We start from the raw sequence: 23,087 nt of genomic DNA, 5'->3' as shown, positions 1-23,087 counted from the left end.
GGCAAAGGGAGGGGATGCTCGGCCCCCAGGAACTGCTCTGCTTTGAACAGGAGCAGCACGTTCCAGGCCTTTGGGCACCAGCAACGAGAGCCAAGTGCTCCTCTCCCTCCTGTCTGCACAGTCACAGGGACGGGGTGAACGAACTCCTAGACCGGGGTGGCCAACCTGTGGCTGCGGAGCCGCACGCGGCTCTTCAGAGGTTAATATGCGGCTCCTTGCAAAGACGCCGACTCTGAGGCTGGAGCTACAGATGCTAACTTTCCAATGTGCTCAACCCCTGCTCTGCCCCAGGTCCTACCACCACTCCACCCCTTTCCCTGAGACCGCCATGCCCTCGCTCCTCCCCACCAGAGCCTCCTGCACACTGTGAAACAGCTGATTGTGGCGGGCGGAAGGAGTGGGGAGGGAGGGGGAGGCGCTGATTGGTGGGGCTGCCAGTGGGTGGGAGGTGCTGGGGGCTAAACCGGGGTAGTGGATGGGGGGCTGCTGATGTATTACTGTGGCTCTTTGGTAATGTTCATTGGTAAATTGTGGCTCCTTCTCAGGCTCAGGTTGGCCACCCCTGTCCTAGACAATGGAGAACTCATGCTATGGCCCAAGAGAGGTGGCTGCCCCTAGGTTTCCCTCAGGCTGTATTACCTGGACTTGCTGCTGGTGTCCATGGAGCAGGCTGAGGGGCATAGCACTCAGTTCTATCTTCCCCACACCTTGGGCACAGGCCCATACTGGATACGGGGCCACCAGGCCTTTTCCATAGGCTGACTTCCCACCCTAGCGCTGGGAATGTCGCATGTGGTCAGAGCTGAAGTCAAGGCTCACTGGAGAGAACGGAACTCTGCCCATTGCTTTCACCGGGTCTTGTGCGTCACACATTTACACCGCCTGTCTCAGGAGTGTTCGGGGCTTGTGACCTGGCGTGTGGGTCACAACTTTACAGCGGTTGTCTCAGGAGCGTTCGGGGCTTGGGTCACACGTTTACACCACCTGTTTCAGGAGCGACCGGGGTTTGTGGCCTGGCACGTGAGTCACATATTTGCGCCACCTGTCTCAGGAGCATCCTGGCTACCATGTTCCTCTCAGGAGCAGACAAAGAAGACAAGCTGCAACCGCAAAGCCCTAACGATAGAGATTTACTTGTTTCTGCTGACAGCACTCCATTGCATAGTTAGGTGGCATTTCAATTCCCTAGTCACTCTCGTCCGTGGCGGTGCTGCAGCCCCCTGCCCTGGGTTCAAGCCTACAGCCACCCAGCCTTTAGTCTGATTGCAGGGAGATCAGAGAGACAAGCCACAAAGAGCGGGCACGCCAGCTAGACACAAACTAACCCCTTTCCCTTGGCAACGGCAGGGGACAGAAGGAATTGGAGGTTGAGGAATGAGCTGGAAACCAGAGACCTCCGCATCCCGGCAGCGGCATCAGAGCTGAGGCTTGTGCTGGTGGGATTCAGACGTGTCATACAGGCTGAGCAGACGGTCGGCCTCCCGCCAGCCCGACAGAAGGGCCCCATGCGTGGTGGAGTAGAAAGTCCGGTGCGTGGCTTCTCCGGCAAAGAGAACCTGCAGCGGCTGCAATGGGAAGGGCAGAAGCAGGCGTGAGCACAGAACAGCCCTCGCAAGGTTAATCACGCTGTTCTTAGACTCACGCGGAAAGGTGGCTGCGTGCCCCTTTCAGGGATCATCGTCCAGCTTCCCACAGGACGCGTCACGCACACAGAACCAGGGAGGGGGACTACCGGGGTGATCCCCACTGCAGCCAAGCTTTGTACATGCACAGCACTACATATACCACACCTCCCATGGCACTTCCCACGCTGGGTACAGCAAATGTCCCAGTGACCTGCCCAGGGTCATGGTGCCTATGGCATTTTGCTGAACCGTCCACACGGGCTTTGCTGCAATATACCCATGCCCTGTAGGTTCATTATGGCTGGGGGAGGCCCAGAGCCCACATCCTAGTTTAGCTCTTGATGAATGGGGCTTTGTTAAGCAGTGGATTCCCTGGGTATTTCAATGCCAAGCTGCCCTTCCCATTTCCCTTGGCACATGCGCCAATGCTGCAGCCATTATTCTGGTGCTGTGCTGCAGCAGGGATTGGGCATTTTTGCCATCAGCACATCTAGCCCTGCTCACAGTTGACAAATGCCAGCATCTGGTGTGTCATCCATCCCCGCATTAGCCCTGCCAGAGCTCCGACTGCAGTAGTGCGAGGGGGGAGATTTCCCCATGGCGGCAAAGCCTGTTGCAATGCCCCGTGCTATGCCAGCCAACCAGGGAGAAATGCTCCATACCGCAGCAGAGGGAGACAATGCAGCAGCTGGGCCCTGACCAGTCAGAACACAGGGAGCAGCGAGAGACGGTGGGGGAAAACAGACATCAAACAAAGGCAGCTAATTTCCATCTCCAGCCCCGCACGGCAACTGCAGTTGTTCACCCCACAGGCCGTGCAGAAGGAACACTGCACTCTTTTGCTACGGTACCCAGGTATGAAAACAAACCCATTACCCAGGGGTCAGCTGCATCCTCGGGAAGGGGTTGAGCCAGCGCGTCAATGTCGTCTCCTGAACTGCCGACGGCCACATAACTGTAGGAGCCTCTGGTGTAGGGAGCGCTGTGCCACTGAGATCGCAGCACCTTCTTCGGCGGGGCGAGGTGAGGGTTCCCTGAACCACAAACACAGCAGCTGAACACCCGGCAAGGGGGCCTGCATCTCAGAGCACAAGCAGCATTCATAGAGCATCAGGCGCTAGGACCCTGCACAGACATGCCGAGCTGATCTGCAACTCACCCTAGCAACCAGACCAGGTGAGTCACATTAGCTCCAGTTCAGGATTATAACAGGGCTTCAAAGTGAACAACAAGGGGCCATGCAGGAAGGGGTAATTTGGGATCCCACCCAGAGTGTGCTAGCAGACGAGGAGCAGGATAATGCCATCTGCTTACGCATCATTTACAAACCGGGACGTGGCTGAAGAGCCCAGCTCACCGTTCCACACCCTACAGGCACCTACCTCCGCAGTCAGCTCTGCGAACCAACGCGGGGCCTCACACTTCAACTAACGCAGCAAAGCTGGAATCTCAACGGCCGCCATCGCCCCAGGCGACCTCTCCCTCCACATGGTGGGTGGCTCGCTTCCTACGGTGGGGCTCTGGCGGCGTGGAGCACTCGGCTTCTGGTTCATGGCCTCCATTTTCAAAAGAGGCTAGTGCTTTGGGGGGCCTCAGCTGGAGGCACCAGGGAGAGGCCTGATTTCCAGAGGGAGGGTGCCCAACACTTGCTGAAAAGCAGGTCCCTTTAAGGCAAGTCAAACTGAGGCCCCAGGCAGCAAGGCCCCAACATCACTAGTCCCTTTGAAAGCTCAGGCCAATGGACCAAAGAGTTCACATGTGGGCCAGTAGGGGGGTTACCTGCTAGTCTACGGATTACATCTGTTAAGGCCGTAAGAACTTCAGCGTCACTGAGGGTCTCCATGTACTCAGATTCCTTCCCAGGAATAAAGCCACAGAGGACGTGCCCATACCTAAGAAAAGACAGGTGAGCAGCTTCATTCCAGAGAGAGGATCTTCTAGGCATGGGGGGACACTGGTACAGCTAGGTAAATAGCTGGGGGACACAACTCCGCTGAGAGCAAAGACGACTGCTGGGAATGGTGGGAAAGCTGCAGGCCAGCGCTTCAGCCAGCAGGGAAACTGAGGCACAGCTGGCAGGTGCTGTGGCCCAAAACTCCCAGGTGCGGTGAGTCACTGGTACAGGTAAGAAATAGCTGTGGGCCAGGACTCTGCTGGGAGCAGAGGAAAAATGCTGAGTGAAGAGAGACTGGCACACTTAAGGATAGCTGTGAGCCAGAACTCTGCTGGGAGCAGTGCACACTCAGGGTGGCAAGAGATCTGCTTTCACGCTTTTAGGGGTGACAGAACCCTTTGAATTAATACTGTGACAATGGAGGGGTGGGTGGAGTGAGTTGGAAGGTCTGATGGGAGACAGCGTAACCTATGCCAGTGGGCGTTAGGGGCTCTTACGGTTACAGATGCACTCTGCTGCTGCTTGGCAGAGCTCTGAGCAGCATTGGAGCTGCCTGTCGGCAGACTCAGGAGGGCAACACTGCAACAGTTACACTTGGGCCACACTCAGAAAATTCTCTGTGCTGCTACAAGGGCAAGAACCAAGGGTTTTACATAAACTGGAGTGGATGAATCAATTCTACAAGGCCTGGTCAGTAACATTCATTGCCCAGTATTTGGCCCCTGGCATCCTGCCCACTTAGCTGGGTACTGACAGTTCTCAAGGGGCTGAGTGGGTAGAGTTTGCTGGATGGCTCCAGTGAGAAAAGGCCACAATGCTGCCATGAACCAGTCTCCTGAATGACAGGGAAGTGTGGGGCTGGTGTGTGGCATTCTTATAAGCTGAAATGTACCATCTGTTCTAAGCCAGAGCACCCCCAGACGCCAGTTCCCACGCCCCAACCCAGGCCCCCCACATACCGTTCCGGTGGCTGGAGGACTAAGAAGCAGGTAAGTTTTCTGAACCAGCAGGCCTGCAGGTCAGTCCCAGCCTCTACCAGAGGAGACTCGTCCTCCCAGACAACCTTGATCAGCTGGCAGTCCGGTGGCCAGAACGGCTGCTCAAACTCCAGGAAGATCTTGTTGTTCGTCCCGAAGCCCAGCCGTCTAATGGCGTCTGCTTTCTGGGGCGGCAGCGGAGGGTCGATAAAGGTCTCATGATGCTCTTTAAGGAACCCTATGAACATAGGCGGTGAGTTATATGGGCCCGTGGTGCCCATGCTCCACCACTATTCAAGAATGTGGGCCCAGCTCCAACAATGTTTGGGCTTATATTTTACATACATTTTGACGTGAACAATATCTCTGTTCACAATTGTCCACTGAGCATCAACTTGAAGGGCACGCTTAACCTTATTTCTTAAGGTAGCGCAACCCTGCGTCACGAAAGCAGGCTAAATTATCAAGGTACTTTCACGACGCGCAGGCTTCAGACCGTCTGCAAACACAATGATGACAATGACGCGGGACTGTGATGCAGACTGGTGTCATTTTCGTCATCGTCTAAGCAGAAGGTTGAAAGTCTGTGTCGTGAATTCACCCACTCTGCACTGTTGCATCTCTTACAAATAAGGCCCTGATCCGGCTTCATTTGAAAGGCGTCCGGATACTGTTTGGGTGTCTGAGGGAAAAAACACGCAACTTCGGCAGTCTTGTGGGATAATCGTGTTTAGCACAATCCTTGATTATTTTATACTCCTTAAAATAAAGTATATAAGTGGTTGTGTAAGCGTATCACAAAATATAACATATTGAAGCAGGCGAGTGCTGCTGCTGACTTTCCACTTTTAATTGGCCCTCGCAATCTTGTGGCCCCGGCGCACTGTAGCTTCATTTTATGCCTGCAACAAATTCTCGATTTGTAAGACCAGTAATAATGATCAACAATGGATAAATTCTTAATAAAAGTTACCCAGAGAAAAAGAAAAAAAGGGTCATTCATCAAGCGACGGCAAAACGACAAGATAAGGAGTTTTCAGCAATCTTGGCTATCAAGATTTACGTGCTTGGAGTACAACAGAAAATTAGACAGAGAAAAAACTGTTCTGAAAAGAAGATCTTAATATTGTGTCTGAAGGCTGAACCAACGTTTATTTTCAAGATTGGTTTTACAGCACACAAAAAATCCTCCTGTCACAAGGCAGTAGTAATGAAGCAGGCTGCTCTGCAATCACAGGTAAATGTTTCTGCACTAATGTCAGCAGTTACAGAAAAGAATCACAAGCAGCTAGGAATAAACTACAAATTTGTTTACAGTGTTCAGTGCCTACCTCAACAAGGCATAGCATTATGTGGACCTAATGAGAGTGGTTCAGATTTGATGCAGCCCTTGTTGCTTCGCAGCACAGATTCAGAGGAACTGAAACAGTGGCCTAGTCACACAAAATACAAGTGACTGTCACATGAGGCTATTAACGAAATAATCAAAATGATGGTGCTAAGAGAAATTGTGCAAAAGATAAAGGCTTTTAAGTTTACGCCATTGTAATGGATGAGACTGCTGAGTTGTCAAGAAAAGAATGAGTAAGTTCTTCTTTAAGGTTCTTTTCTAGCGAAGACTGGGAGATTTATGAGGCGTTTATTGGGTTTTACCAAACTGATGCAATAGATGCTGCTTCTCTTTTCAAAATTGTGGAAGATATGCTTCTCAGGTGTGATTTGCCCTTTTCCAATTGCCGGGGGCAGTGTTACGATGGAGCCAGTAATGTGTCTGGCAAATTTACTGGCAAATTTCCAAGCCACAGTGAAGAATCAAGAGCGGAATTTGTGCATTGTGCTGCACATTCCCTTAACCCTGCTATGCCGGATGCCCTGCATCCAGAATGTCGTGATATGTTTTCAATGGTGAAAGATCTCATCAATGCCTTCAGGGAGTCACCAAAGCATATGGCAGCATTCAGAGAGAAGGGGAGCCTTCTTTACGACCATTGTGCCCAACAAGATGGACATTAAGGATCAGCAGCATTAAATCACTGCTCAACAACTACGAGGCCATGATCAACTGCCTGGATGAATTTAGTCACTCTTCAGATGAATTTGGCTCAAAATGCAGTGGATTCTCAAAGCAACTTCAATCTTTTTCAACGCACCTCACACTAACAGTTCTTGTGAAATGCATGGGTTCTGTAGAAAACATTAATGCAAAAATTCAAAACCTAAACATGTCATTGGCAAGCATTATGAAGAAAGTTGGCCTGTTGCAAGAGGTGCAAGTGGGATGAGCACCAACTCATCATACAGTCACTTCTGGGAAATAACAGGAGAGAAGGCAAGAAATCTTTATTTAGATGATCCCACATTCCCGAGAAAACACAAGCCACCAAGATGGCTTGACCAAGGAAGCCTTCCTCACACTTTCAGTGACCCCAAACAGTATTTTCATCAAATATATGTCAGGATCATTTATGCTTGCAAAGCTGTCATTGAACAGGGGTTTTCAATGGAAAGCTTTACATTCCCAGTAAAATTGGAGAAGCATATAACTGATGCAGTAAATGGCTTGAAACGGGACAGTGTCCCAATAAGTGAAGCTTTCCATGGTGACATTAACACGGAGAGGCTCTCTCTTCATTTAGAAATGTTGAGTGATATTTGCAGATCGAGAAATCGCCAGCTTAATTCGGTGAGCGAAGTGAAGCAATTTCTGAAACAAAATGAAGGCTTGAGTAACATGTCAAAAGTTACAACTCTCCTGAAATTGTGCTACGCAATTCCGACTACAATCTGCACCGCTGAGCGATCATTCAGTTTCCTGTGCAGACTGAAAAATTATTTGCGAACAACAATGGGCCAAGAATGTCTAAATCACTTGGCATTTCTCCACATTCATAAGAACTCTACCTCTGAACTGGACATTGCAAGTCTCCTGGATGACTTCTTTTCAAGAACCGAACAATGACAAAAAGTGTTTGCTGCCTCCTGAATGCTGGAGAAGGTATCTGACCCAGGGGAGAGAGCGGGACCACGCCAGACAGGCTAGATTTAATTCCCAGACTGACTGCAGTTAGTCCTGCCCCTGCTTGGCCGGGGGCGGGGCAGGAAGCCATCAATCCGGGGCCCTGCCAACGGGGAGACAATGGGCTTGGGCCATGTTTTGCTCCTGTAGGACAGGTAGAGGCAGAAAGAGTTTTAAGGGAAGGGGTTCTTTGCTGCAGAGATAGCAGGGGTGTCCGGTTTGGGGGAGCACTCCTTGGCTAGCTGAGATGTGGATGGGGCATTCTCAGCCCTTCGCACACTCAGCTGGGGTGTGGAGAGCTTCCTTCTATAGTGCTGGGCTGAAACGGGCGACAAACAGCACTTTTAAACAGCTCCAAGTACCAAGCCTTTCCCCTTAACCAGCCAGGAGGCCCTGCTTGGAGGCCCTGCCAGGGTGGGCAGGACCCAAACATCCCAGCCTCCTGCACTCCTCCCAGAGCAGCAAACATGGCCACCACCCTTGCTCTTCCTCGGCAGGTCCCCTCAGCTCTCACGCAGCTGCTCCGCACCTTTGCCAAGGGCCACTCAGCATGGCTGACATCTCATTGTCTCTCTCCCTCGCCGAGCAGCATGTGCTCCACCCCCTGACCTTCCCAAGCCCACCGGGGTTTCAGTTCCCCTAGTATGTGGTGAACTGGCACATCCTGATTGACAGCCGTCTGTCCTCGCTGAGATCACACCCAGCTTGGCAGCGGGGTCAATTCCTGGGCTTGGTCTGAGAAAGTTAATCTGCTGCTGTCCCTGGCACTGCTGCAGCAGCCACAGCCAGCGATCCTGCCCCTCATGGTGCCCTTCGCAGAGCTGCCTCCAAGCCCCTTCTTGGATGGGCTCCACCTCGCTCCCTCGCTGAGCAGCATGTGCTCCACCCCCTGACCTTCCCAAGCCCACCGGGGTTTCAGTTCCCCTAGTATGTGGTGAACTGGCACATCCTGGTTGACAGCCGTCTGTCCTCGCTGAGATCACACCCAGCTTGGCAGCGGGGTCAATTCCTGGGCTTGGTCTGAGAAAGTTAATCTGCTGCTGTCCCTGGCAACTGCTGCAGCAGCCACAGCCAGCGATCCTGCCCCTCATGGTGCCCTTCACAGAGCTGCCTCCAAGCCCCTTCTTGGATGGGCTCCACCTCACCTGGGCACCGGCACACTGAGACAGACTGCAAAAGGGGAGCTGGCCCCTCTCCTTGGTCTCTGCTACAGAGAGCAGATTGACCCATACACTCCTCCTGGCAGCCTTACCAGCCATCCCAGCACCCTCTAAGTCTTGGCTCTTTATAAAAGACACAAGCATTGTCTGAAGCGGCCATGGCCACTTCTCTGCTCTGGATACATGGCTGCGATAGCCCGGGGTCCTTCGTCATTAACCACCCAGGCCTCTGTATAACTGAGCATGGCATGGATGCCACCCGGCACCAAGGTCTCGGCCTCATCCACAGCCTGAGCGTATGGTTGCTGCAAGGAGACCAGGTCAGGGCAGAGGGACCTGGCCGAGCTCCACACCCATCCAATTGCTCCTGGGGGTCAGTTCCGGTCCTGGGCCATTGGCTGGGAGAACTCCATCCCTGCGCTGCTCAGCTGCTCCTGCGGGGCTCTCAGTGCCCCTGCTGCAGCAGGACAGAGCTGGCAAGGGTGGGTGTGGCTGGCAAAGCCCAGAGCCACATGTTTGGTGGGTGCTGAACAGGGTGGATAAAAATCAGTGATTTTTTTTTTTTTTTAAATCGATTTTTAATGGATTTTATTTAAATTGGATTTTTTTGATAAAATGCTTTTTGAGGAAAAAAACCTATCTAAAGATAGTTTTAATTAAGATACATTACAGCTCAAAGACATCTCGTCATGGACTAGGGATTATAAATTCTAATTCTATAGTATGAGACAATATATTCATGTAATGATTAAGAAAAATTTTGTAAATGAGTTTCAATAGTTCATGGATTAGGGATGCAATCTTATGGGGTTCCAGGGGCTTCTGTATAGATTATTTAGGTTAATCTTTCTATCTACCCAATGGGACTCAGGGTTCAGTCTAGAAGATACCATCAGAGATGCTTAGTTTTGCAGTTCTCAAACTGGATTTGTCTCTCGAGAGATGACATGCTTGTTAACAGCAGAAATATTTTTAAAGAAATAAAGAGAGGTGAGAAATAACAGACCGCAACCCCATTGTTCCTCTGCAAATTTGTGTACACAGATTACACCTTACCTCTCTCTAAAAGTGCAAAGTTTCTAAAAGTTCAATGAATAGAAAATTGTTGGGGGCGGAATAGATCTGGACAAGGAGATGAAGTCTGGAGATAAATGTGAGAAGAGAGGGACAGGCAACAGAAACAGAAGTGAAACTGTTTGAGCAGCATATTCCAGAAGTCTCGAGGTCTTTCTGAGTGTAGCCTTCATTGATTTGAGATCTACCATACCATTCTCCCACTAGAAGGGAAAACCTATACTGGCAGCAGGCCGTAAAAGAGACCCAGTTTGGGAATATTTTAATGAAGTTCCTCTACCCGTGGGTAAAACAGGCATGTGTGCAAAATGCAAACAAAGAAATGCAAGGCCTGGTTGCCCCAATGAAACAACATCACGAGAAGTGTTCCTTCTCAGGAGGAAGCTGCACTGAAGATGATGAAAGGAAGATGTCTGAACATGCAGGATCTTCAGGTTGGTAACAACCAACAAGAATGCACTTTTATGTAGAAATCCATGATTAAATCAGAGTCTTCCTAACTAGTGATTTAAATCATGATTTAAATCAATTTGATTTAAATCAAATCCACCCTGGTGCTGAAGCAGCAGGCACAACACAGTGCCCAGGCGCTGAATCTGCAGGCACCTCATTGTCAGCAGGGCACAAGCCCTTGCTGTGGCCACTGCGATCCAGTGCTGGTGTCTGCGATCATCTGGGAAAGGGCAGGCCTGGATGGTAGGAACCACTGGGCCAAGATGGACAATCCATCAAGGGGCCTCCAAAGGTGAGGCTGTCTCCAGAGCCCTTGGTGAGATGTGCAGCCACGTCTCTGTCCTCAGGGGCCCTGCACACTGGTTCTCTGAACTGGGGGATGCAGTGGAGCTCCCACGTCCGCCCCCTGCAGGAACCAGCTGCTGCATTACCGATTGGGTTCGCCCAGCATCAGGGCAGGGATCTGGGTGCCCTTCCTGGCCAGCCCTCCCCATGGGAAGCCTCCCAAGTCTGACCAGCTGAAAGGCCTTTCCCTCAGTCCCACAGGGTGCACAAGGGCTGCCCCCATTTATCCTGCCACCCCCCTCCGGCCGTGGGTGCTGGAATGCCGTACTGCCCAGCTTGTGCTCTCTGCGCAGCTGGGCATGGGCCCCTCAGCTTCTTCAGGAGGTACAGAGATGCTACCCAAGGGTCTTTCTCCTCCTGGGTTTTGACACTGGAGGTTTGGGTCTTCTCTGCCCTGAAGACTCCCTGGGGCCAGGAGATCTAGCAAAGCGCATCCCAGGGGACGGGTGAGCGAGGGGAATGGGGTCTGTCAGACTGATCAAAGCCGGCTTGTGCTCTTGTTTTACAATGCACTGAAATTTGGTTTCTCTTGCACAGAACCCCTTGGTGGGGGAGGGGAGGCTGAGTTATTACCAGAGCTCCTTCCTCCCCGGCCTAACACCCTGCAATGGGGTTTCACCAGGGCTCGGTGTGGGAGGACGGACAATGCCACAGCTGGGGTGTCAGACAGCTGGGAGCTGCCCTTCCCGTGGGCAGCAGACAGGCCAGCGAGTCCAGGCAGGGCAGGGCCGGGCCCGGCCAAGCCAGCCCACGGGGCAGTGTCTGATTCACCAGAGAGGGGCCATGGTGGGAACAGCCGGGAGTGAGGCGCTCGGGAGCAAGGGGGGGGGGCGGGGGCGCAAGGCGGTTCACCTAGAGGCACTGTGACGATGACGTGGTCTGCCAGGAACCTCTCGCCGTCCTCGCACTCCACCTGGACTGGGAACGTCCGCCCCTCTTGGCTCTCCTCCCGGTAGGAGCCACCCCAGCGAACTGCCGTCACTGGCTTGTGGAACACCACGCTCTCCTTGGGCAGCGAGGTCAGCAAGCAGTCTGGCAGGCCTCCATAGCCGCTGCGGGAGAGGAAGTGCCCAGCACCAGCGCGTCAGCCTGGGCCTCGCTGGGGGGCCACTGGCCTCCTCCCCAAGCTCAGACAGACCCACACGCAAGTTCAGCTGCCTCCCCACAGGGAAAGGCCCAGAGCAGCCCCAGTGCCCCAGACCAGGCTTAGGAGAGAGGGGCAGCAGAGTGGGCTTTAATTCACCCCCTCTCTGCCACGGGCCTGGCTCCCCTTGGGGAGCCTGACACCCCCTCACTGCCTCCCTTGCTGCTGGAGTTGCCCTGGACTACTGGGGTGCCCCAGCACATGGGCGACTGTATGACTGCTGGGCTCCCTCTGTGCAGGGCAGACCAGAGAAATACCTGGAGAGGGACGCAGAGGGGTGGGGGAGACAGACACACAGACGGGCACACGTACTCCAGCAGGAGACTCAACTTCCTAGGGAGGTGCAGGGTGGGGGGGGGGAGCTCTCTTTTTATGGGCAGTGTGCCCCAAAACAGCACCACCACAAGGGCTGCTGGCACCTGGGGCTCTGCACCCTGCTGCCCAGTGAGCTGGTAGCGTTATCATCACTTTGCACAGACACAGGGGACAAGCTAAGCATCTGGCAATGCAGGGTAACACCAGCCCACCCTGGACAAGCGAAAGGTCACCCGTGCCTGCTGAGCGGCACTGAGCCCTCGGCTCAGCAAACCGCACCCCGCGCTGCCCTCTGGGACAGTGACACAAACAACACTGCAACAAGGTCACTGCTTCTTGAGCAGCCAGGGCCTTGCTCCCAGCTATCTGCAAACGCAGCACTGTGGAAACACTCCCCTGCCTGCATTCCCCATTTTAAGGGCTTGGGAAAGAGCTCTCAGCTCCTCCTAAACCAGGGACACAGCCCCTGTTATGCTGGGCCCAATGCAACACCTGCAAGAGCCTTTCCCACTGCCTTCCATGGGAGAAAGCCCTGCCCACCTTCACCTTGCCAGCTCCAGGCTCAGGCGGGGCCAGCTGGGACTGTGCAGGCTCCCTGCGCTGCGGGCTAGGAGCCAGTTCTTTGCTCTGAAGGGCTATTTTTAAAAGCAGAGGCTGGGTTGTTTGCAGAGCCTGGAAGGGGGAGCTGGGTTTTCCCACTCCACGGGACTCTACTTATGGTGGACGGACGCTACGCCAGGTCACTCTCAAAGCCTGCAAGCACTGAGAAAGCGCAACCAGCCCCAGCTTGCCCTACTCACCCAGGGAAGGTGCAGTCCAGGCCGGGGAGCATGGCATACTCCCCAAAGGGCCCCAGCGCCACGTGATCCATGCTGTGGGTCCCACACACGCAGCACTCCAGCTTGAAGTACGTGTTGAGGATGGCCAGCTTCAGCCACTTGGTTTCGTCATCGTCCGTCCACTCCTTCACCTGCTCAGTGATCTCCTTCCGCAGATACTCGCCCACACTGGGCACGGAGACCTGCAGCATGTGCAGGAACTCACACGTCTGGTCCAGCAGGGTGGAGAACAGGTTCCTCACCCCCTCCCCCAGCTCTGGGTTCAGGACTCGTCCTGCGTTGGAGTAGAAAACCGTGGGCAGGAAGGGGTGGCCCCCCACCTCAATCTGCTGGTTCTCTTCGGACATGGCTTCCTCGTCCAGCAGCCCGTAGTCAGACGCCAGCTTGAAGACAGGGTTCTCCTTGGAGGGTCCATGGATCCAGTGTGCGCCCATCTCCACCACTTCACTCCCTAGGAGGCAGGGGAAACATTACACAGCACTGGCACAGACTCACCCAGCCTGCTGCCCCCCCCCCGCCTGGCACAGCTCCCCAACTCCCTGTCCCAGGGATGCCACCCCCCAGCCTGGCACAGACACACCCAGCCTGCTGCTCCCCCCCCCCAGCAGAGAACCCCAACCCCGTACCCCAGAGATGCTGCCCGAGAGCCTGGCACACACACACACACAGCCAGGCACAGGGACAGTGCCCCCACAACAGGTCTCATCCTGGTCTCTAACAGGGAGGGGGGAGGGTTAAGAAGCACCCAGAGTGGTTGTTCTCACTAGTCATGATCAGGGTGCACGTTTCCAGGAGGGGATCATTCACCCACAGGCCACTCAAAGGCAGAGCCAGGTTTCTGTGTCAAAGAGCCCCGGGGGAATCCCCCCACCCACTGACACATGCTGGGCCGCAGAGCAAGAGGCAGCTGGACGCAGAGGGGCGCTGTCCCAGAGCCTGCCACACCAGCCTGCTGTCCCCGCGTCTGGCCCAGCTCGCCAGTGCCCTGCCCCAGGAAGCCACACCCCGGCACAGCCGCCAGGTGGGTCGGGGCCCAGCTCCCCGCGGGGCCCGGCGGGTACCGAATCGCTGGGAGCAGACGCGGCCCCCGGCCCGGCCCGTGGACTCCAGCAGGCGCAGGTGGGGGAAGGCTCGGGAGCTGGAGAGCCGCTGCGCAGCGCCGAGCCCCGCCAGCCCCGCGCCCACCACCAGCACCCGGGGTCGGGCCCCGCCAGCTGCCGCCATCCAGCAGAACTCAGCAGCGCCCGCCGCTTCCTGGAGCCGCCTCTTCCGACCCGGCCCTTCGCCGCCTCCTGCCCCGCCCCAATCCTCCGCCCATGTGATGCGTGGGACTGAGAGAGGGGCAGCCCGGGGCGGGGGCAGAGCCATTCCCCTCGCCCAGCACCGACCAGCGGGAACTCAGCTGGGGCACGCATGGTGTCCTGGCGGGGTCAGACCCAGCGCCTGCAGCCTGCTCCCCAGGGCGTGTGATTCCACACACAGCAGCAGCCACAGCCCTTTACTGAGACCAGACTTTAGCTCAGACCGAGGAAGAACCAATGTCATGTCCGTCTAAGGGAGAGCACAGAGTGTGTGTCTGCCCAGAGTGGGCCCAGGCTCTGCAATGGACAAAGAGTTAAAGAGCACTAAGTCACCAGCGCCAGATCGCAGTCACCCAAGAGTTCTGAAGACACTCAAATGTGAAATTGCAGAGTTACTAAGGGAAGTCTCAAAAAGAAAAGGAGGACTTGTGGCACCTTAGAGACTAACCAATTTATTTGAGCATAAGCTGTAGCTCACGAAAGCTTATGCTCAAATAAACTGGTTAGTCTCTAAGGGTATGTCTACACTACGGAATAAGGTCAAATTTATAGAAGTTGGTTTTTTAGAAATCGGTTTTATATATTCGAGTGTGTGTGTCCCCACAGAAGTGCATTAAGTGCATTAACTCAGCGGAGTGCTTCCACAGTACCGAGGCTAGAGTCGACTTCCGGAGCGTTGCACTGTGGGTAGCTATCCCACAGTTCCCGCAGTCTCCGCTGCCCATTGGAATTCTGGGTTGAGATCCCAATGCCTGATGGGGCTGAAACATTGTCGCGGGTGGTTCTGGGTACATATCGTCAGTCCCCCCTTCCCTCCCTCCCTCCGTGAAAGCAAGGGCAGACAATCGTTTCGCGCCTTTTTTCCTGAGTTACCTGTGCGGACGCCATACCACCGCAAGCATGGAGCCCGCTCAGGTAACCGTCACCGTATGTCTCCTGGGTGCTGGAAGACGTGGTTCTGCATTGCTACACAGTAGCAGCAACCCCTTGCCTTCTGGCAGCAGACAGTACAATACGACTGGTAGCCGTCCTCGTCATGTCCGAGGTGCTCCTGGCCACGTCGGCTGGGAGCGCCTGGGCAGACATGGGCGCAGGGACGAAATTTTTGGTGACTTGACCAGGTCATTCTCTTAAGTCCGGCAGTCAGTCCTGTTGAACCATCTTATGGTGAGCAGGTAGGCAATATGTCCTTCTGCACCGTCTGCTGCCAGCCAAAGATGTAAAAGATAGATGGAGTGGATCAAAACAAGAAATAAACCGGATTTGTTTTGTACTCATTTGCCTCTTCCCCTGTCTAGGGGACTCATTCCTCTAGGTCACACTGCAGTCACTCACAGAGAAGGTGCAGCGAGCTAAATCTAGCCATGTATCAATCAGAGGCCAGGCTAACCTCCTTGTTCCAATAAGAACAATAACTTAGGTGCACCATTTCTTATTGGAACCCTCCGTGAAGTCAACCCTGTAACCCCTCCCTGCGTCAGAGCAACGGCAAACAATCGTGCATCTGAGTTGAGAGTGCTGTCCAGAGCAGTCACAATGGAGCACTCTGATTGGGCTAAAACATTGTCGCGGGTGGTTCTGGGTACATATTGTCCGGCCCCCGTCCCTCCCTCCCTCCCTGAAGGCAAGGGCAGACAATCGTTTCGCGCCTTTTTTCCTGAGTTACCTGTGCGGACGCCATACCACCGCAAGCATGGAGCCCGCTCAGGTAACCGTCACCGTATGTCTCCTGGGTGCTGGAAGACGCGGTACGGCATTGCTACACAGTAGCAGCAACCCATTGCCTTCAGACGGTGCAGTATGACTGTTACCCGTCCTCGTCGTGTCCGAGGTGCTCCTGGCCACGTCGGCTGGGAGCGCCTGGGCAGACATGGGCGCAGGGACTAAATTTTTGGTGACTTGACCAGGTCATTCTCTTTAGTCCTGCAGTCAGTCCTATTGAACCGTCTTATGGTGATCAGGCAGGCAATACGGATTGCTAGCAGTCGTATTGTACCGTCTTCTGCCGGGCAGGCAAGAGATGACGATGGCTAGCAATCGTATTGTACCATCTTCTGCCAGGCAGGCAAGAGATGAGGATGGCTAGCAGTCGTACTGTACCATCTTCTGCCGGGCAGGCAAGAGATGAGGATGGCTAGCAGTCGTACTGTACCATCTTCTGCCGAGCAGCCATGAGATGTGGATGGCATGCAGTCCTTCTGCACCGTCTGCTGCCAGCCAAAGATGTAAAAGATAGATGGAGTGGATCGAAACAAGAAATAGACCAGATTTGTTTTGTACTCATTTGCCTCTTCCCCTGTCTAGGGGACTCATTCCTCTAGGTCACACTGCAGTCACTCACAGAGAAGGTGCAGCGAGGTAAATCTAGCCATGTATCAATCAGAGGCCACGCTAACCTCCTTGTTCCAATAAGAACAGTAACTTAGGTGCACCATTTCTTATTGGAACCCTCCATGAACTCCTGCCTGAACTACTCCTTGATTTAAAGCCACCCCCTTTGTGGATTTTAGCTCCCTGAAGCCAACCCTGTAAGCCGTGTCGTCAGTCGCCCCTCCCTCCGTCAGAGCAACGGCAGACAATCATTCCGCGCCTTTTTTCTGTGCGGACGCCATACCAAGGCAAGCATGGAGTCCGCTCAGCTCACTTTGGCAATTAGGAGCACATTAAACACCACACGCATTATCCAGCAGTATATGCAGCACCAGAACCTGGCAAAGCGCTACCGGGCGAGGAGGCAACGTCAGCGCGGTCACGTGAGTGATCAGGACATGGAGACAGATTTCTCTGAAAGCATGGGCCCTGACAATGCATGCATCATGGTGCTAATGGGGCAGGTTCATGCTGTGGAACGCCGATTCTGGGCTCGGGAAACAAGCACAGACTGGTGGGACCGCATAGTGTTGCAGGTCTGGGACGATTCCCAGTGGCTGCGAAACTTTCGCATGCGTAAGGGCACTTTCATGGAACTCTGTGACTTGCTTTCCCCTGCCCTGAAGCGCATGAATACCAAGATGAGAGCAGCCCTCACAGTTGAGAAGCGAGTGGTGATAGCCCTGTGGAAGCTTGCAACGCCAGACAGCTACCGGTCAGTTGGGAATCAATTTGGAGTGGGCAAATCTACTGTGGGGGCTGCTGTGATGCAAGTAGCCCACGCAATCAAAGATCTGCTGATATCAAGGGTAGTGACCCTGGGAAATGTGCAGGTCATAGTGGATGGCTTTGCTGCAATGGGATTCCCTAACTGTGGTGGGGCCATAGACGGAACCCATATCCCTATCTTGGCACCGGAGCACCAAGCCGGCGAGTACATAAACCGCAAGGGGTACTTTTCAATAGTGCTGCAAGCTCTGGTGGATCACAAGGGACGTTTCACCAACATCAACGTGGGATGGCCGGGAAAGGTACATGACGCTCGCATCTTCAGGAACTCTGGTCTGTTTCAAAAGCTGCAAGAAGGGACTTTATTCCCAGACCAGAAAATAACTGTTGGGGATGTTGAAATGCCTATATGTATCCTTGGGGACCCAGCCTACCCCTTAATGCCATGGCTCATGAAGCCATAGACAGGCAGCCTGGACAGTAGTCAGGAGCTGTTCAACTACAGGCTGAGCAAGTGCAGAATGGTGGTAGAATGTGCATTTGGACGTTTAAAGGCGCGCTGGCGCAGTTTACTGACTCACTTAGACCTCAGCGAAACCAATATTCCCACTGTTATTACTGCTTGCTGTGTGCTCCACAATATCTGTGAGAGTAAGGGGGAGACGTTTATGGCGGGGTGGGAGGTTGAGGCAAATCGCCTGGCTGCTGGTTACGCGCAGCCAGACACCAGGGCGGTTAGAAGAGCACAGGAGGGTGCGGTACGCATCAGAGAGGCTTTGAAAACCAGTTTCGTGACTGGCCAGGCTACGGTGTGAAAGTTCTGTTTGTTTCTCCTTGATGAAACCCCCCGCCCCTTGGTTCACTCTACTTCCCTGTAAGCTAACCACCCTCCCCTCCTCCCTTCGATCACCGCTTGCAGAGGCAATAAAGTCATTGTTGCTTCACATTCATGCATTCTTCATTCATTCATCACACAAACAGGGGGATGACTACCAAGGTAGCCCAGGAGGGGTGGTGGAGGAGGGAAGGAAAATGCCACACAGCACTTTAAAAGTTTACAACTTTAAAATTTATTGAATGACAGCCTTCTTTTTTTTGGGCAATCCTCTGTGGTGGAGTGGCTGGTTGGCCGGAGGCCCCCCCACCGCGTTCTTGGGCGTCTGGGTGTGGAGGCTATGGAACTTGGGGAGGAGGGCGGTTGGTTACACAGGGGCTGTAGTGGCAGTCTGTTCTCCAGCTGCCTTTGCTGCAGCTCAACCATACACTGGAGCATACTGGTTTGGTCCTCCAGCAGCCTCAGCATTGAATCCTGCCTCCTCTCATCACGCTGCCGCCACATTCGAGCTTCAGCCCTCTCTTCAGCCCACCACTTACTCTCTTCAGCCCGCCACCTCTCCTCCCGGTCATTTTGTGCTTTCCTGCAGTCTGACATTATTTGCCTCCACGCATTCGTCTGTGCTCTGTCAGTGTGGGAGGACAGCATCAGCTTGGAGAACATTTCATCTCGAGTGCGTTTTTTTTTTTCTTTCTAATCTTCACTAGCCTCTGGGAAGGAGAAGATCCTGTGATCGTTGAAACACATGCAGCTGGTGGAGAAAAAAAAAGGGACAGCGGTATTTAAAAAGACACATTTTATAAAACACTGGCTACACTCTTTCAGGGTAAACCTTGCTGTTAACATTACATACATAGCACATGTGCTTTCGTTACAAGGTCGCATTTTGCCTCCCCCCACTGCGTGGCTACCCCCTCCCCCCTCCCCCCTCCCTGTGGCTAACAGCGGGGAACATTTCTGTTCAGCCGCAGGCAAACAGCCCAGCAGGAATGGGCTCCTCTGAGTGTCCCCTGAAGAAAAGCACCCTATTTCAACCAGGTGACCATGGATTATATCTCACTCTCCTGAGGATAACACAGAGAGATAAAGAACGGATGTTGCTTGAACGCCAGCAAACATACACTGCAATGCTTTGTTGTACAATGATTCCCGAGTACATGTTACTGGCCTGGAGTGGTAAAGTGTCCTACCATGAAGGACGCAATAAGTCTGCCCTCCCCAGAAACCTTTTGCAAAGGCTTTGGGAGTATATCCAGGAGAGCCGCGAATGCCAGGGCAAAGTAATCCTTTCACATGCTTGCTTTTACACTATGTGTAGTATTTTAAAAGGTACACTCACCGGAGGTCCCTTCTCCGCCTGCTGGGTCCAGGAGGCAGCCTTGGGTGGGTTCGGGGGGTACTGGCTCCAGGTCCAGGGTGAGAAACAGTTCCTGGCTGTCGGGAAAACCGGTTTCTCCGCTTGCTTGCTGTGAGCTATCTACAACCTCCTCCTCATCATCATCTTCTTCGTCCCCAAAACCTGCTTCCGTATTGCCTCCATCTCCATTGAAGGAGTCAAACAACACGGCTGGGGTAGTGGTGGCTGAACCCCCTAAAATGACATGCAGCTCATCATAGAAGCGGCATGTTTGGGGCTCTGACCCGGAGCGGCCGTTCGCCTCTCTGGTTTTCTGGTAGGCTTGCCTCAGCTCCTTCAGTTTCACGCGGCACTGCTTCGGGTCCCTGTTATGGCCTCTGTCCTTCATGCCCTGGGAGATTTTGACAAAGGTTTTGGCATTTCGAAAACTGGAACGGAGTTCTGATAGCACGGATTCCTCTCCCCATACAGCGATCAGATCCCGTACCTCCCGTTCGGTCCATGCTGGAGCTCTTTTGCGATTCTGAGACTCCATCATGGTCACCTCTGCTGATGAGCTCTGCATGGTCACCTGCAGCTTGCCATGCTGGCCAAACAGGAAATGAGATTCAAAAGTTCGCGGTTCTTTTCCTGTCTACCTGGCCAGTGCATCTGAGTTGAGAGTGCTGTCCAGAGCGGTCAAAATGGAGCACTCTGGGATAGCTCCCGGAGGCCAATACCATCGAATTGTGTCCACAGTACCCCAAATTCGACCTGGCAAGGCCGATTTAAGCGCTAATCCACTTGTCAGGGGTGGAGTAAGGAAATCGATTTTAAGAGCCCTTTAAGTCGAAATAAATGGCTTCATCGTGTGGACAGGTACGGGTTTACATCGATTTAACGCTGCTAAATTCGACCTAAAGTCCTAGTGTAGACCAGGGCTAAGGTGCCACAAGTCCTCCTTTTCTTTTTGCGAATACAGACTAACACCGCTGCTACTTTGAAACCTAACGGAAGTCTGTAACCTACTGTTTAAATCAGCTTGTGTACCAGATGACTGGAGGATAGCTGATGTGATGCCAATTTTTAAAAAGGGCTCCAGAGGCAGTACCCGGTTTACCATGGTGCCACTGGTGCTACGGGACCGGGCCCAGAGTCAGAAGGGGCCCCGGCCAGCCTGATCCCCCAGCTGGCTGAGCCTGCCAGAAAAGCTGCCCCCACCCCTACTCCGCCCCACCCCATCGCTTCTCACTCCTGTTCCGCCCCAGCCTGGGGAGGAGATGGAGCGGTGGGAAGGGGCATGGGATGGGGAAGAGAAAGGGATGAGGGAAGTGGGGGCAGGGGGAAGAGGTGGGGGAAGGAAGGGGGTGAGATGGAATGGTAGGGAAGGGAAGGGATGGGATGGGGAAGAGAAGAGAATGGGGGAAGCGGGAGCCCAGCATGCGGCATCCCCTTGGCAAAAGCTGGGGTTCCTCTGTTAAGCAGGCCCATTGAACCCTCACCCTGACCAGCCCCACCTCCACCGCATCTGTACCACCCCGATGAGCCTCCCCAGACACCCTCCCCACTGAGCCCCAACCACCTGCACCTGGACCCCCACCCAAATGAACCCCACCTCCCCTGCACCTAGACCCCGCCACTGAGTCCCAAACACCTTCACCTGGATCCCTTGCAGAGTCCCATTGCCCCTGCACCTGGAACCCCCAGTAGTATAAGGGCCCTACCGTCAATCAAACCCTAACCCCGCCCCTTGACACCGCCCCCAGCTCAAGGGGGCCCTCCCATCAATCAAACCCTAACCCTGCCCCTTGACCCCACCCCCTTGAGCGGAAGTCCCAACCCCATCTGGGGTATTACTTCCAGGGTCAAGGCTGCCACGTGACCGGAAGCAAGGTATGTCATGTGACCCCCTCTAACAACTCCTCCCACTGCCCTCTACCAATCAGGAGAGGTTTCGCCCCTGTAGGACTTCCCCTCAAGAGGAGATTTGACCAATCAGGGTGAATTCTGGGGCGGGGTGTCCTCTCCGGAAGTGGGTCTTGTGATCCCTCTAACAACTCCTCCCCCAACCTCTACCAATCAGGATGGGTTTCGCCCTTGTAGGACTTCCCCCAAGAGGAGCTTTGACCAATCAGGGCGAGTTCCAGGGCAGGGGTGACCCGTCCGGAAGTGGGTCTTGTGACCCCTCTAACGACTCCGCCCCCAACCCTCTACCAATCAAGAGTGGTTTCGCCCCTGTAGGACCTCCCCAAGAGGAGATTTGACCAATCAGGATGAGTTCCGGGGTGGGGTGACCCGACCGGAAACGATTTGCGTGTGACCCCTCTAATGACTCCTCCCACCGACCTCTACCAATCAGGCCGCCCAGAGACCAGATTTGACCAAAATAGGGCACGTTCGGGGACGGGGTGAACAGCCCAGAAGAGGGGCGTGTGACCCCTCTGCCAATCAGAGTGGGGCACCATCACCCTATAAGTCCCAGCGTCAGGCGGAAGAGGCTGTCTTTTACCAAGATCGCGTGTTTTACAAATCGTGGAAACATGGACTCCTTCACCAACCCCGTGAGAACTTCGGACTTTGTTTTAGCCCTGAGGGCCTTCGACAAACCGCGGAGAAAGCGCTACATCAGCAACAGTTCCAAGGAGGAGGAGGGGGCGATTGAGGGGAGCCCTTTGACTCAGCCATTGATGGATACCCCGGACCCTGAAACCCAGCAGGGGCCCCGCGATGAGCGTGATGGCCTCTTGTTGTCCACCCCGCTGGAGGAGGAAGGTGATCGCAGCTCGGGGAAGTCACTAGTGGACAAGATGAACGGAAGAGACAACGCTCAGGTAAATGAATGCTTAAGAGGTTACGGTCGAGGTTGGGGGTGTAACGGGGCTAGGAACCAGGGATTGTGTAAATCAAAAACCAAGCAGTGGGGTGCTTACGCTGTTTCTTTTCTAAAAAAAAAAAAAAAAAACTCTCGACAGTTCGACGATGCCTTTCTAGAGGACCCGGAGACCTTGGATAGCGTTGCACCAAGCAGCGAAGATGAATCGGGCCCACCTTGTTTTTGCTCAACGCCAATACAAAATGTTGAAGAGGACTCCGAGGATGACGGCTATGAGGAGTTTAGGAGGAGGCTTGGCATGGAACTGACTGAGCCAGTGCCACGTCGTGAGCGTAAAAAAGTCATGCGGACTATTGTACACATTGCTGTTTATTCTGTTCTTACTCACTGTCTTAGGGAAAAGCTTTTTGAAGATTGTGAGGGCTGTATCATAGATGCACGAGGCCAGCGGCACCATGACTGTGTGACTTGGACTTCAGTGGATATAAACTGCAAGCTCCGGGGCCTGTGTGCTGAGCTGTGCTTGAAAAGCTTATTAAACACTGTTATTGCCATAGGTTATGCTATGCAATGTCTGTGCCTAACCCAAGAACATTTAGCACAAGGAGTGACCTTGATAAATGCTGTGCAATTCAGTGGAGACCCTGACCATGTTTTAAAGAAAATGACCAAACCGGAAGATGCCTGCTTAGAGCGTTATATTGACCGTCTGGTCCGCACAAAAAGTTACAGAACTCTGCTTAAGAAAAAGGCTATTTGTAAGAAATCTAAAAGGATTAAGTTAGAAAATGGTGAGGAGCCAAACATGCGATATAAAACTTGGTAGCTGTAAATTTAAAAA

At 53.7% G+C, this 23,087-nt stretch overlaps 1 protein-coding gene across 4 annotated transcripts; it reads right to left on the bottom strand.

Moving 5' to 3' along the window:
* Nucleotides 1–1,113: 1,113 nt before the first annotated feature.
* PAOX (polyamine oxidase) lies at nucleotides 1,114–14,130 on the bottom strand. Of its 4 annotated transcripts, XM_043550315.1 has the most exons (8): nucleotides 13,904–14,115; nucleotides 12,804–13,293; nucleotides 11,397–11,596; nucleotides 4,479–4,734; nucleotides 3,405–3,517; nucleotides 2,502–2,700; nucleotides 1,295–1,565; nucleotides 1,114–1,264 (listed from the first exon to the last, which is right to left on the bottom strand). In XM_043550315.1, exons 1-7 carry the CDS (start codon nucleotides 14,064–14,066, stop codon nucleotides 1,310–1,312), a joined length of 1,677 nt encoding a protein of 558 aa, XP_043406250.1. In that variant the 5' UTR covers nucleotides 14,067–14,115; the 3' UTR covers nucleotides 1,114–1,264; nucleotides 1,295–1,309. The 4 variants fall into 4 exon arrangements, with proteins under 4 accessions (XP_043406250.1, XP_007057557.3, XP_043406251.1 ...); XM_007057495.4 differs by having other exon boundaries at nucleotides 1,114–1,565; nucleotides 2,502–2,659; nucleotides 13,904–14,130; XM_043550316.1 differs by having other exon boundaries at nucleotides 1,114–1,565; nucleotides 13,607–14,114.
* Between the last annotated feature and the right edge of the window lie 8,957 nt (nucleotides 14,131–23,087).

Source organism: Chelonia mydas, chromosome 7 (genome assembly GCF_015237465.2).
Source record: "Chelonia mydas isolate rCheMyd1 chromosome 7, rCheMyd1.pri.v2, whole genome shotgun sequence".
NCBI classification, from domain to species: Eukaryota; Metazoa; Chordata; order Testudines; family Cheloniidae; genus Chelonia; species Chelonia mydas.
Note: the sequence above shows the minus strand (reverse complement) of the source record. Positions and strands in the feature narration are given on the sequence as shown.